At 41.7% G+C, this 16,329-nt stretch overlaps 2 protein-coding genes across 2 annotated transcripts in view; one reads left to right on the top strand and one right to left on the bottom strand.

Annotated features, from left to right (window-relative positions):
* The window catches only part of Mical (Molecule interacting with CasL), a 302,955-nt gene that overhangs the window by 2,093 nt on the left and 284,533 nt on the right, over positions 1-16,329 (bottom strand). The window contains exon 33 of the mRNA XM_080278020.1: positions 14,512-14,626. Within this exon, the coding sequence (XP_080134146.1) occupies positions 14,512-14,626 (115 nt within the window). The remainder of the gene's footprint in view (positions 1-14,511; positions 14,627-16,329) is intronic.
* The window catches only part of LOC145407014 (guanine nucleotide-binding protein subunit gamma-1-like), a 49,312-nt gene that overhangs the window by 29,781 nt on the left and 3,202 nt on the right, over positions 1-16,329 (top strand). The gene's annotated exons all lie outside the window — the stretch shown is intronic.

Genomic DNA, 16,329 nt, shown 5'->3' with positions numbered 1-16,329 from the left:
AAATCAAACTAACAGAAAAAAATTTAAAGCACACAGAGAGGTCCCGTTATCCATGCTACCACAATGTTCTACCTGCTCTGTGATAGTCACAAAACCTCCTGAGTTCACTCATAAGCACATTGTCTACTTGGCCCAACTGTGAGGATGATACGAGAATGTGCAGGAAATGTGATCACCTGTGTTGGCCAGTTTTGGGTCAGAATGCCAAGAATACAGGCATTCCTAGTTGTGCATGCACAGAAACAAAGTGGCATATACCTCCATGATGAAAACTGACCTTTCTACTCCAAGAAGTTTCACAGAAATTCTCACCATACACTATCTCTATCTATCTATTGCCAGACGCCTCAATCCCGTTTGGGGTGGCCACAAACAAATCGCCCTGTCCCCCGCCATTTCACTGCCCTGCTCCCAACTCACACCCCCCTTTCTCATATACCTCTCCACCCCATCCCTCCATCTCATCCTCGGCCTCCCCCTCCCTCTTCCCCCCTCCACCTCACTCACATACACTCTCTTTGTCAGTCTCTCACCCTCCATCCTCTCCACATGGCCAAACGACCTCAGTGTGTTCCTCACAACGCTTCCTATCACATCCACATCCACACCACAACCCTCCTTTATATCCCCATTCGTCAGCCTGTCTCTCCATGTGACTCCACAGGCTCCTCTTTAATAACTCATTTCCGCTGCTCTCACTCTTGACTTGTGTCCTTCCAACATCGTCCAAGCTTCACTTCCGTACGTTAGAGTTGGTATCACAATACTGTCATGTAGTAACTTTTTCACTTCCATGCTCACTTCCCTGTTTCTTATCACTGCTTTCAAAGAACCAGCAACCTTTCTTCCCTGCCGTACCCTTTCAAGCACTTCACCCTCCAAACCTCCATCCTTACTCATCACACTATCCAAGTACTTAAACGTACTCACATTTTCCAATTCCTCACCATCCAACCTCGCTCTACATTCACTTACTTCACCTCTCTCAAAGACCATCACTTTACTCTTCCCTACATTCACCTTTAAATTCTATTTCTTACACACTCTCCCAAACTCATCCACCATACACAAGTAACTTAAATCTATTTTTTTAAATGTACTGTTGTGGTGCTACCCCAGTCTGTTGGATCGTGTAGACCCATCAACCACAGGCAAGCAACTGTCCCTGCAGTGAACTGATGTCTCTATGTGGCTAACAGCACCTTGCCACAGCAGGGCACAGTGAATACTGTGGAAGTTTGAATCCTGTGTGGACACTGCATTTGTCTCTCTTCACCCAGTTAACAGGGGCACCATAGTAGGCTCCACATCACCCCATTATTTGCACCCAGCACTGCAAAAAGCTTCTTGAGATATAGGAAACCATGTGGCTTGTCACTCAGTGTAGAGCCACCTGAAGTGGGAAGAATGATAAATAGTGACAAGGTGGATGGAGGAAATAGAAAGAGAACAGGACAGACTCAGAAAAAAGAATGATAAACATGATGGAAGAACTAGACAGTACTACATCAAGTAAGTGGATGATGGGTGCCTCCACCTACCACTATTAACCCCTAAAAAACGGGTGTCCACTTATGCTGTCCAAGGTTCTTGGGCCAAAAAGATGGGTGTTTGCAGATGTGATCACGCCCCACCACCCCCATCTCCTTACCACCCCACACCCCCTCACCACCCCTCCACCTCCACCCATCAAACCCCCACCCCCCTGCACCACTCCCAACCCCCCCCATATCACACCCACCGATTATGCCCATCCTGAGCGTGTCAAAACATTCCGATGCTTGTCTTTTCAGGGTTAAATACTGTATACTGTAAAACTGGAAGACTCTTGGTGCCCACAATTCTTGCTTCTCAGAAGCTGAGAGGGAATTAACAACCTGCCGATTACATGAAAACAAACACCCTGAGTCAAAATCTGCAATAATTTTCCTCAGTATGATCTGTGCATACAATTTTAGAGTAACTTCATTTGTGGTACCTCCAACGTGCTTGCATGCATCGGTCTCACCCAGTGGTGCTGCTCTCTCTTAAGCAGCCTCTCTATTCAGTCCCTTATCCTGAAGGTCACACTCTTTGACATCATTCAAAGTTTTTTCAGTCTACCTCTCACAACTCTTCCCTCAGTGTTCACAACTCTCACCCTCTGCACCCACTTGTCATCCTCCATCCTCTCCACTTACATAAACAGTCTCAATCTACCCCTTCTCAGCACAACATTATCCATCCATCCATCATCCAATCGTATGTTGCCCCATGAGAAGTGTAGGAGCCTGGGGCTAGGCAAGTTGGTCCTGACATTTAAGATGAGAGTGACCAGCCTCACTCATCTGAGTGGCACTACATGAGCAATAAACCCCAACCACTCCTTGGATATGAACCTTCACCGGCCCAATCCGATTGGAGCGCCACAATTTCCCACTAAACCACCAAGTGCCATAATATGGTTATATGGTTACCACCCAGCATAGTAATATGTAAACAATACTGTAATTAATTGTTTTTGTGCTCTAAAGTGAAAAAAATTGAGTGATACGTGTGAAGAGTAACAAATATTTAAACAGCTGACCCACTGTGTGGGAACTGAGCAGGAATACCCGATAAGGAAATAAAACAATACAGAACCAAGACAAAGGATGCCAAAATTATCCTCAATATTATCTGTGCATTAGTTTCAAACTAGAATGCTCAGAGAACGCATACCTCCACCAATGCCACTGTCATTAAAAAGGATCTGGATCCAGATCCACCCCTAAATTCAATCAACACTTTCTTCATCCACGCCCCACTTTTGCACAATATTTCAATGAAATTCATCCAGAACTTTTGGAGATATTGTGGAGGATACTCCAGATCAGGATCCGCCCCAAAATTTAATCCTTTCTTCCTTGGTCCATGGCCCACTTTTCCACAGAATTTCATCAAAATCTATTCATAACTTTTGAGTAATCCCAGATCCAGATCCGTGGTTATAGGATCCGGATCTGCCCCAAAATCTAACCAATTCTTTCTTGGTCCATGGCCCACCATTCCACAAAATTTCATCAAAATCCATTTAACTTTTTGAGTAATCCTGCTAACACGGACAGACAAACCAACTAATGCGGGGTAAAGCATAACCTCCTTGGGGGAGGTAACAATTAATGTGACAATGCAGTAATTAACTAAGCATCACCAAAATGAATAAAATTACAAACAGAGATGCTGCTAAAAAGAGGTAAACATCACATCACACAGTCTCACCATCCAAGCCCTAGTATGGCTCACAAAAGCCCCCCAACCTCCTCAACATCTTTCATTCAGCACTCATCTCTCCTCATTACTAGTATGTAGTACATATTACATTGTGATCTGTTGATCTGTAATACAGTACTAACTACTACATGCCCAAAAGTGAGATACCTGTACTAGTTGGAGGTTAGGCAGAAGGTATTAAAAACTGCATAAGAGCACCTGGTCACAGACTGCAAAACCAGCTGAATTTTTACCATAGGTTTATGTATTTACATTTTGTTAACTGTAACTTTTGTGTTGGGTCAGGAACCAATAACATGTAGGCATGGATAATGTGACCTCTCGGTTCAAACTGAAGGAAAGTCACAGGGGTTGGAAAGACTGACAACCTAGAACATTTGATCTCCAGAGAACATAAATCAGGGGAGGAAGGAAACCCTAATCCTTCTTTTTCCTCTCCTGTGCCAGAGGAGGTATGAGGATACTTACAACACGACAGCTGAATGAGGGTTCACATCCTCCGGCCAATACATAAAGGAGGGTTTTCCAATTCCCAGCCTTTATAGTGCTGGGGAATACGTGAGTAGTATTCTTTATCCCCTATCATCACAGACAGTTAATGCATAAAAAAAACAATATAAACTATCAAAGAGAACCATACAGCACCCATCAACTACATTTCAATCAAGACACCATCTCTCCCTTAAATTCATGGGTTGATGCTCAAAAGTATACAAGAAGGCATTTATATGCTTAAAATTTCATATTTCAGATCTGTATTCACATGAAAACTGACAGCAAGTTGTTTTTGTTGTTAATCAACCCAAGTCTGTCTGGCCAGGCAGACCCACTAGCCACAAGCAAGCAACTGTCCCTACAGGGCCATTGCATGCAGTGAACTGATGTTTCACTGTGATTGATAGCACCCTGCCATGGTGAGGCACAAACAAAAGTTTGGAGGTTTGGTTTCTGGTTTGATGCTGCATTTGCCTCTCTCCACTGAGTTAGCAGGGACATCATTGTAGGCTTCACTTCACCCTGTGATCTAGCTATATGGCTACCACCCAACACTGTAAATAGTTTAATAACTGCATCAGAACAAACCAAATATGATTAAATTACTTTACCCCACACATTAAAGCAAATGCTCTCTCAATAATGTGGCATTTCAAATAGCCACCCCCCTCAGACCCCCCTGCCTCATATGCCTATACTGATGGTCAAACAATGTATGCAAGTTCTATAAAATAGTAAACTGCATAATGATTACCCACACAACACGAAAAACAGTTCCACTGTCTGTATAAATATCACTTAACATCTGCTACATGTACCCAAAAATGTTAAATCATTCATTCATCATCCAATCCTACATTGCCCCATGAGGAGCGTAGCAGCCCAGGGCTAGGCATGTTGGTCCTGACATTTAAGATGAAAGTGACCAGTCCCACTCATCCCTGAGTGGCATTACGTGAGCAATAAACCCCAACCATTCCTTGGATATAAACCTTCACAGGCTCAATCTGGTTGGAGTGCCGTAAATACTCACTAAACCATCAGGCGCCAAAATCTGGTTATATGGTTACCACCCAGCATAGTAAATGGTTTCCTGCTGCACAGGAAACCATTTAGCTTGTCACTCAGTGTAGAGTCACCCACAGGTAGAAGGAAGAGGAAAGGATGAAGGAGGGAAAGACAGAAGAGGGAGTGTAAAGTAACCCGTAGGCAGAAGGACGAGGAAAGAATGAAGGAAAGAAGGATGGAGGAGAGGAAAGGGCAGACACTGAAGAGCAGCACTACATCAAGTGAGTGGATGGTGAGCATCCCCACCTACCACATGTGCCCCCACCTACCACATCAAAAGTGTCATAAATGGGTAAAAATATGCAGGTTACACTAGTAAATTAGGAACAACAGGGCAAAATGACATTTAAGATAAAATGTTACACAAGCTACCATAATTAAACATAATACTTATTCAGACATTAATGGTTTATGGTAAGATATTTGTATATGCCACCAAGATTCAGCAATATCAATGAAATCAACTGCAGAAGCAAGAATCTGATAAGGTATAGTTACTGCATGGATGAGAAAAACAGAATACAAGCTCATGATCAGATAAACAAATACCTGTATTAATTTTCAGAAAAGTATACAGGCAGGGCAATGAAGGTACCATCCTGATCAAAAATTTGCTGACAATTCTCTGCAAGCTGTGGCAATGAAAATTTTTTGTACAGTAATGCCTCAATATATCGGACTTCAATAGACCGGAATTTGCTTTTATCGGAATCGAGGAGCTACTGGTCTCAATTCTTGTATATTGGAAAAAGTCCGATAATGCCAGAAGTAGTCTGGACTGCCTGACCACTTGAGCTATGTTCACCAGAGTATGGTAAATAGAAGACATGTTTATCAATGTAGAGTACAGCATTATTATATACAGTATATTATACCATTTAATTATTGTAGTGAACCTATAATACAGCACAGTACTGTACTGGTAGTGAAAACAGTTTAAAAACCGTTGGTGTGATCCGTACTAATGTCTGATATATTGGAAAAAGTCCAGGTTAGCAGGGGGAAGTGCAAATGTTGCTTTTATCAGAATTTCACTTATTTTGGAATGGCTTGGGCCACAGTTAGTCCGTTATAGTGAAGTTTTACTGTATATATATTTTTAGGTGACAGCAATATCAAGCATGCAACGAGTATGAAAAGAAGGGATGCTCCCTGATGTTCAGAGAAGCATGAGAATTGTGAAAGGCAAGACAAAACTGCCAGGGGACTATCAGTGATTTCTGCTCAAGACAGTACAGTACAATATATCATGCATGTATTGCTAGTGGTACAGTGTAAAGTATAAGGCACACAGTAAAAGAAGTGGACAAGTGCTGGTAAACAAAAAACTAAGATTTGTATATGCGTTAATGCAAACACATCTGGGGAGAGACTCAGCTGAATTAAAGAAGTGTAAATACAGTTAAAAGTGATATACCCCAATAGTGTAGATGCATTATTGCATTACACACTATTAGGGCAGTGGGATATTGCCTTGTCTGTATTTTGTCTCGTCAGTTCCACTAATTACAGCCTCCCCCTGCACAACTTCTATACACTTCTACCAAATCATATTTTTGGGACATCATCATACACTGTTTTGCTGGGGGGAGGTGAGATGTTTGTGCATCTAAATTATTCATTCAATAAGAATGACTCCATCATCATCATCATCACCATCCCAATTACCTCAAAAGATAGGGTGAGCTATGCTCCAGAGACAAGGAAAAGGGAGACTATGAACAGCATGCCCTGGCCCATACAACTTTTCAAGCCTTTTGCATCCTAGCTCCACCTCATCAGCATTTTTCCTCCCATTCTTTTTCACATAAATCTCTGGGATAAGGCCATTTTGTCAATTACTAAGTTAAGGGTGCCACATCCGTTATGTGATTCTCTGTACACACCTTACCCATTCATGTTGACCCTTTGTCAATTCCTTGATTCATCAACCAGCACACCTTGCTTTCTCACACTTATTCACAATATCTGTTCACTGGGTCATACCATGCCTCCTCCCAACGCTGGATAGGGTGGTGAAAAGGGGTTTACCACCCTGTTTATATACATTCTCTGTTTGACTATACATTAGCTTTTAATATTTTGCCATCTGCAGCAAATTATTCCAATACAGTGTATACCATTAGCATCAATACTGTGCAATACCAAAGCTATAAAACTCTCACATGAATTACCTTAATATCTTCATTAGTTTCATAACCTACGGTATTCTGAAGTTCTGCAAAATCACTCTCTCTCTCTCTCTTTTTTTTTTTTTTTAAATAAATAATCCATATTTTGTTGCCATCACTTATCCACTTCTGGTAATGTATATCTCACAGTATACTACATTGTGATCCAGTCTGATGCTCTATTTTAGGCTGCAGGGGATGCCAAGTGCTATGTTAAAACAGAGTCTTCTCTTTAACAACATAATAAGTACAGTAGAACCTCTTTGGTCCGGACCCTGTTAATCCGGATTTCTGTTAATTCGGACAAAATTTAAAAATAATAAACTCCAAAAAATATGTTGAAAATAATTCTAAAGTCATTCTCAGTATCGGTGCAGAAAGCGATCGTCACTTGTTTAGTCTCAGATCATGGTAGGTCGTAACATGGGCGCCTGTTTAAACACAAGCTAGCATTCATTCCATCATCTAGTTCACAGACCATTTATATTTTTACGCCGTATTTCAAAAGTTAATCCTCCTTACCATGCCCCCTAATGCAAGTGTAGCTTCTGCAATGAATAAAGGTGTTAAAAGGAAGCATGTAACACTAAGTATTGCAGGTAAAGTGAAAATACTGGATAAACTAGAGGCTGGTGTTCCTGCAGGAAAACTCATGAATGAGATTACCCTGATGGTCCGGACAATCTGCTAATTCGGACAACCCTTCCCCCCGTATAGTCCGAACTAGAGAGGTTCTACTGTATATAAAGCAGAAATTCAAGAAAGATAAAACAATAAAACAATTTTATCAGTCTGTATCATGACAGTCTGGTACAACATGCCTCAACAAGAACAAACTCATCCTTGAGTAACATCAGGTTGATGACAGCAATATGCTGTGATATTCAACAGTACACATGTGGCTGCCTAACTCTGGTATGACTGCCTTATTATACAGCATTTGGTGTGTGCATATCACTCACTGATGCCATTCCCAAGATATCTATTAGAGTAATAATAAAACATCCATATACTATACTGCATGCATGAGTTATATGACTGTCATGCAAAAACAATGCAAGTCATTCTGCAAATACTACTTTATGGTTCAAAATCATACAGTCCAAGAACATGGTGTAATCCAGGTCTGTACCTGTAACTTCAATGGCTTAGAATTAAAGTTCAAAACAGATGATGTTTTATATTATATATATATATATATATATATATATATATATACACACACACACACACACACGAGTATATATATATATTTTTTTCAGATCACTACTATTCTTGGTAGATGTACCAACATTTGGAATCAGTAAGCCACACCTCTACGGACAAAGCTAAGCATATACGTTATACCCTTGCTCCAGAATGGTCAGAGAGACAGAAATAGAATGAGTGTATGGTAGGTAGCACAGCTGAAGTGAAAGTCAGAAGCCTTGTAGTACTAACATAACTTCAGGTGTTATGTTATTCCTCATAAAACTTGTCAATCATCATGGCCTCAACAACTTAAATTCACTATCATCCCCATGGCAACATCTCAAGGTGCGTGGATTAGAAAGGAAAAATTTAATGTCATAATGGTATGGCACCCACACACCTTTTAGACCTGCAGTGCTGAGGTGGGTTCAAGGCCCACAAGACAAATGTGCTTTACCAACCTGAGGTTATATTCATGTTATTCTTTGTTACAGGAGTTACCATACAAGTGATGGACACATTATCCTCATTAAAGGTAAGTGCTGGGTTACTGATTACATACTGCCGGTTTCAGTTTCTGTTAATATGATATAAACTTAACCAATAACATGTCACTTCTAAATGTTACTCCCCAACCACATATTAATTAAGGTGATCTGTATGTATTAATGCAATGGCAGACTGGAATGGTACATTCTATATTTTGGCAACCACATAAAGAACCAGCAGGATAGTGGTGACAGAGATGTTAGTGGGTTATAGTGTTAAGCCAGGCAGTATTGGTGTTAGTAATATCTTTTATCTTTGTGCCACATTATACTGTCTGCATGTGAATCCATATATAGAATGGAAGCTCAGATTATAAAATAGTGAATCCATATATAGAATGGAAGCTCTGATTATAAAATACAAAGCTGTTTATTCTATAATCTAAAGGGCAAGTCTAGATAAAGGACAAGCTTAACTTGGTTAAGGCACACTGGAATAACCTGCTTAATGCCAGTCAATGTATTTAGCTATGGAAAACCCCATGTGCTAAGGTGTGTTGCCACAGCACTCGTAAGTACACCAGCAATAATAATTACAAGGATACACTCATAATCATTAAAAATAAAATAACATCAAGACTCAATGCTTTGGGGTCTCTTACCCATACAACATTCGGACACAACAAAGAAACCACCACCACAGTATACAAACAATACATACGTTCAGTGATCAACTATGCAAGCCCTGCCTGGGCTTCTAACCTCACCAAAACACACAACAACACTCTGCAAACCATACAAAACAAGGCCCTAAAAATAATCACAGGCTGCACAGCTACTACATCCACAGACCACCTACATCAAGAAACCAAAGTCCTCAAAGTCAAAGACCACCTAGACATGAGAGGCACCCAGTTTCTTGAAACAGCTTCCACAAACCCACACCATTCACAACAGTACTTGGCAGCACATCCACCCACACCAAGGAACATCAAAACAACACCCAGCACGCGATACCATACACTAATACTGTCATCCCTCCCCCCTCGCCCACTTCAGACCAGCTTCCAGAAGCATATCCACACTCAGATCACTCGCCGCTCCATTCAGTCACTTGAAGACAACACACAGCTGCATGCACGGCCTCCTGACATCCACCCTTCTGAATCCTATCTTCCTCGTGAGGACAGGGTCCACCTGGCCAGGCTGAGATGTGGGCACCATCCAGCCCTCTTAAGCTACCAGAAGAGGCTGGATGACTCCGTCGCTGATGCCTGTCCAGGATGCAACACAGCACCCCATACTATTAAGCACATTATGAAAGACTGCACTGCACACAATCACCTACGCCAACAACACAACTTATACTCTTTGACAGCTCTGTGGGAAAGCCCAGTCTCAGCCATGGCCTTCCTAAGGGACTCAGGGCTGTTCGGCCAGACTGCCTAGGGAAGAACTACTACTACTACTACAAGTATCTAAGCTGAGGACACTACAGACAATTACACAATTACCATCATATCACTTTCACTGTGCATGTTACAGAGAGCTTGTGCAAGTACCATCATAACTCCAAATAAAAATTTTGTAACAGGTTAATTGCTATCACACAGATTCAAGAAATACAGCGACTTTAACTTCCATTGTATATATGGGCAGGTGGTGGTTTGTATGTGTGTTAGTGTGGGGTGCAGGAGTGGGGCTGACCTGGACTCACACGGGGCTGGGTGGAAGGCTGGGGTACCATGTGTCCGCTAGCCAGGCCAGCTGCCCACTGAACCTGCCAGCTGCCCACACCTCTCGCAGGAAGCACACAGGGTTACAAGAGGGTGGTGGTGGTGGCAGTAGGTAAGTCACTTCATGTGATGGTTACAGTATGGTTATGACGGTCATTATGATGGCAGAAGGATAAAAGTGATGACAGTAAAGGTATGGAATTAATAGTATTGGCAGTATACAAAAATGGTGGTGACAGTAATGATGATAGTGGTGTATCAAAAGTATAGCAGCAAGTAGGTGGACATACTGGTTGTGTTGGAAGGTGGAAAAGGAGGACAAGTAGTGTCAGCTGTCAATCCCAGTACACTACAACAAACTACAATACACAAGGCCATACTTGTAAAATGCCAGACTCAAGTACTTCCTATATATTACTCATCTCTCTAAACTGTTAATTTTTTTTTTTTTTTTTTTTTTTTTTTTTTTTTTTTTTTCACCTATAAGCTTTCATTTATCTCCAATGCCCCTTCTCATAACTCAACTATCACAGCAAAAATCCTTGGAATATAACACAGGTAATGGTAACTGTCAATCTGATACTACCCTCTTTCTGGGCACAGAGGCCCGAGCATAGTCCAGAACAATAATCCCTAATTACAGCAACATCATTTGCATACCTTTATTTAGTTATGAAGTGACTTTTACCTGGTGGTGGGCAGATACAGCCTACACTATCAGGACCCTCCCTAAGGCTGAATAAACATAGAAAGGATGTCATTGTTTCTAACAATTTAAGAGTAAGAGACTGACCTATGTCCAAGATAACATTTAAATGATTGAAAATCCTCCAATCAACTCTGAAAAATGTGAACTGTGGAGAGCAAAGCAAGGCTGTCACTCTGGTGTTTCCGGTAACTAGGCCACCACAAACTTTAACAGGAATTCACATGTTCAAAGAACTTACTGTACATGCAGGACGTCCAACTGACCATGCACCCTTAAGGCAGGATACACTCATAATCATCACCCAATGCCTTTATCCCACAGTTCAAAAGGGTGGGAAGGATCCACAAACAAGTGAAAAAATAGTGATACATGACAGACACTTTATAAAAGTAGGAGAAACTGTTAACAGAGTGCCCAAGCCTTCACAAAATGATGACTGTAATTACAAGCATAATTTTTTTAAAAGTATGGCCTTAAATAAATCCCTGTAAAATAGTAAGTATTGAAAGTACAGTATGCAAATTTTTTGCAAGACAGACTGGAATGCATACAGAGCATGCTGGATATAACAGTACTATGTTTGCTCCAGCACCAATACGCAAAATATAAAACAGAAATCCAGTCATGTATTACATTTGTTGCTACTGGGTTAAATGGTCACATAAGCAACTGATCACCTGCTCACCAAGAGCCAATCATGCCAAAAATATTACCACCTTAAATATACACCAAGAGATTCCCCACATAAACTAAAATGTAAATCTGCACTACCCTATTCAAAAGCATACAACTATATTACAAATGTTTAGGCTTTACTAAATACAACTGTAACACAATAAATTTGTATATAATAATAGAGAGTGATGTATCTGGCGAGCTGGCTAACAAGCCATGATCTTCAAAAAAGAAATGGAAACTTTTGGGGACACTTGAAAGGGATGCATAACAGAAGTCAACAATATGCAAAAGAGATCTACTTCATAAAAATCAAAGGCAAATAACTGTGTTAAAATAGGTGGGGGCGCTCACCATCCACTCACTCGATGTAGTGCTGCTCTCGGGTGTCTGCCCTTTCCTCTCTTCCATCCTTCTTTCCTTCCATCCTCTTCTGTTCTTTCCTTCATTCTTTCCTTGTCCTTCTGCCTACAGGTGACTTTACACTCCCTCTTCTGTCTTTCTTTCCTTCATTCTTTCCTTTTCCTTCTGCCTGTGTGTGACTACACTGAGTGACAAGCCAAATGGTTTCCTGTACACCAGGAAACCATTTACTATGCTGGGTGGTAACCATACAGCCAAATTTTGGCACCTGGTGGTTTAGTGGGTAATTATTGCGCTCCAGTCGGATTGAACTGGTGAAGGTTTATATCCAATGGATGGTTGGGGTTGATTGCTCATGTAATGCCACTCAGGGATGAGTGAGGCTGGTCGATCTCATCTTTAATGTCAAGACCAACTGCCTAGCCCCGGGCTCCTACGCTCCTCATGGGGCAAAGTAGGATTGAATGATGGATGGATGGATGGATGGATAAAATGAAAGAACTTCAGTATTCTGATACAAATACACTCAACCCTCGGTTATCACTCCCAATTGGTCCTGCTATGGCTGCGCTATAGCTGAAACCGTGATAGCCGAATTGAAGAACTTATGGAAATAATTCTAATTGGTGCCATGACCTCAATCTTTACTCCTAAGATACCCATTTTGTACCACATATTAACATACAATAGTCCAAAAATGAGCATGTTTTATGATGTGATCATGATTCTTATAAATACCCCTCACAGTTGATTCATTAATAATATATTTCTTCCCCACACTTCACTTGGTCTCTCCATTGTCTATAAGTTTCACATTTCCAGTTTATCTGCATAACTTAGGTTCTTCCTTTTCTTTATTTCCCTGCCAGGTGCCGCAGCATTATGTTGGATGATGGTAGTGGGACAGGGAGGGGGTACGTTGGCCATGGTCATATCATAAAAAAAGGTTATTGTTCTCGCTGTCACTGTTCACGGTCTGAGGGTGCGCACTTGAATGGTTTGGCAGGCAGGAGACTCGGTCGAGCGGCCAATCAGCGCTTGGCTGGCGCTGATGTCACACGACTTATCACGGAGTGAAGCTTTTGTTGGCTGGGCGGAGCACCGGAGTCCGGCCTTCTTGAAAATTTTGAGCATTTCCGGTGCGTGATAGCGGGCATTTAATGCGTGATAAAGGTATTTGGGTAGTTTTTTATATAGGCGTGATAGCGAGATATGCTATAGCGGAACCCGTGATAGCCGAGGGTTGAGTGTACAGTAAAAATGTGACATGCATTCCATTAAACACAATGTTAAGTAGGGCAATTACTGTAGCTCTACATGGTGCAATTATTGTACCTCTACATGGTGCACCTCACTGATTAATAAATAGTTCGTCTCGTAAAAAAAAAAAAATTCACTTGATCGTAGGGTCAATTCACTATACTAAGTCTGCTTTAGATCCTTTCACTATAATTTTTAATTTTTATTTTTTATTACAGTTACCATCAGATGATTTTACTCAGCTAAAGGCAGATCTTTCACAGTGAAAAATTAATAAGGATTCATACTAGAAAGGTGACTGGCCTGAGTGAGTGTGAGAGAATATTTTAGGGACAAATGCAGCAAGGTGAGGCAGTAGCCAGAGAAACAATACAGCAATCATGGCACACCCACAGGCAGTACTTATGAGGCTGTGTGGAGAGAGAGCAGGCACTGTAGTCAAGGAAAGGGAGGGAGGGAGAGAGCTACCCTGAAGTCTTTCATCAGACTTCAAGCGTAGAGGGAGAGGGAAGGGCAAACTTGAGCGGCGATGGGGAAATGGAATGCCTGAATGTGAGCATGCCAACTTCTGCCTAGTTCTGGTCAGGTCAGGCACGGTTGAGCGTCTTGTCCGCTTAAAGAAGTTGACAGTTCTCCGTGCATGATAAGCGTGCATGCAAGTACGGCTACAGGGGTCAACATCAAATATGCTTGGCTGCGATGGCTTGGGGTCATTGTCAAAGTGGCTCATGCGTTCATTAAAATATGCAGATTGGGCCAAAGGCAGTGTGTCAGAAGGAGTATGAGGAGTGGGGTCATAAGTCAGGTTGGAGTCTTGGGGCTGGGATTCTGAGGCAAAGTAAGGAGCCAGAGCTGAGATAAGGGATGGAGTCAGCTCATCTGGGGTCAACTTAAGATCTGAAAGAATGTGGGATGATAGAGCTAAAAGGGAAGGTGTTGGAAGACTGGTGGTGGTTGTGGTGGATGGCTGGTTGCTGAGCCTCGTATGAATGCAAGGGACAGGAGAGGGCCAAGATATGTGGTGGCTGGTGGGCGAAGTAAGGCTCAGTGTTGGATAGGGTAAGGCTGGAGGTACAATGTGGAGGTAGGGGTTGTGGCCGCACCTCTGCCGGTCCTCCTCCAGAAGAGTCACCAGGGCCTCCTTCTGCTCCAGGATACACAGCATCTCTGCCAGGATTTTACCCTCTCGTTCTATGTCCTCTCGTGTTTTCTCACTCTCTGCATACAAGCAAAATATTCAGTTGCTATCATTATCATCCTAACCCGACTTGCCACTACCACACCATTGTAATAATTATATAAATGAATATGATCTCCAGTATATCTTACATGCATTCAATATATACAAAGTTCATAGAAAAAAGAAGAAGGATTCATGCCAATATTCTGAAAAGGCATTAATGGAAAAACACTGTTCCTTAAATTGGTAGTGATACCTGGTAGATCTTGTAACATCTGCTGAGACCAGCAGCCAACTTGTTCTGCTCTAAATTTTCCAGGTTTACACTAACGTTAGATCATCAAAAATTCAGTGTACAGTATTACACAATTCCTCAAAATATACATTTATTACTAGAAATATAGTGGCACATAAGCAACATGAAAGTAGGTAATAATGGAACCTCAATAGGCAATATATGAATCCTACAGATCTTACAACAAAAAACAAAAGAAAATGGAATATATAATGAGTGCTTCTGTATGTGAACGTCTTGAATGATCACATTTAATTTAGGAAAGGTCTCTTGTACTGATGGGGTTGCTGATGGCTATATCTAACTACATCCCCATTCAAAGTACCTGAAAGTAACAAAAATTAAATACAAACTATGTCAATGTAGTGAAGATAAAAGGTTAGCATGGATATTTATTACAGAAACGGAATGTGAATGTAGAGAAGAGTAAGTTATGGTCTTCGGAAGAAATGAAGTCAGTGAAGGTACAGTGAAGGTGGATGAGGAGGAAATGGAAAATGTGATTGTGTATAAGTACAGTACTTGGGTAGTGTGATGAGTAAGGATGGAAGTTTAGAGGATGAAGTGCCTGAAAGGGTACAACAAGGACGAATGGTTGCTGGTTCTTTGAAAGCAGTGATAAGAAACAGGGAAGTGAGCATGGAAGTGAAAAAGTTACTGCATGACAGTACTGTGATACCAATTCTAATGCATGGAAGTGAAGCTTGGACCTTGTTGGAGGGACACACGTCAAGAGTGAAAGGAGTGGAAATTAGTCATTTGAGAGGAGCATGAGGAGTCATATGAAGAGACAGACTGACAAATGAGGAAGTGAAGGAGCATTGTGGTGTGGATGTGGATGTGATAGGAAACGTTAGGACAGCATCTCCCAACTTGGGGGGCACGCCTCCCTGGGGGGGAGTTTGAGATTGCTAGGGGAAGCATGGGGTAATCAAAGTTCAACATAGGGCTACACCATTCAAATGCATACACTGTATTCCCAAAGATATGTATGACTAATAAAACTTTGATAGAAAAACTTCAAAACTGTCATTTTGAGCAACCACATGTAATGTTGCCATCTAGCATCTTAAGCATCCATATGGAACAGATAAAAACATCACTGTTAAAGCATCAGAGGGGGGGGAGGGGGGCATCATGAATAAGTCCTGACCAAAGGAGGGTGCAATGTTAAAAAGGTTGTGAACCCCTGTATTAGGAGAAACACATTGAAGTGGCTTGGCCATGTGGAGAGGATGGAGAGCGAGAGACTGTATGTGCCTGAGGTGGAGAAGAGAAGGAGAGGGAGGCCAAAGATGAGATGAAGGGATGGAGTGGAGAGGTATACGAGACAGGGGGTGAAAACTGGGAGTAGGGCAGTGAAATGGCAAGGGACAGGGCGACATGAGGCGATCTGTTTGTGGCCACCCCTTACAGGATCATGGTATGTGGCAATAGATAGATAGA

The sequence above is a fragment of the Coenobita brevimanus genome, chromosome 72, assembly GCF_032717465.1.
Source record: "Coenobita brevimanus isolate Jiangsu-jjx chromosome 72, ASM3271746v2, whole genome shotgun sequence".
Taxonomy (NCBI): domain Eukaryota; kingdom Metazoa; phylum Arthropoda; class Malacostraca; order Decapoda; family Coenobitidae; genus Coenobita; species Coenobita brevimanus.
The sequence above is the reverse complement of the archived record's forward strand: the minus strand, read 5'-3'. Positions and strand labels throughout refer to the sequence as shown.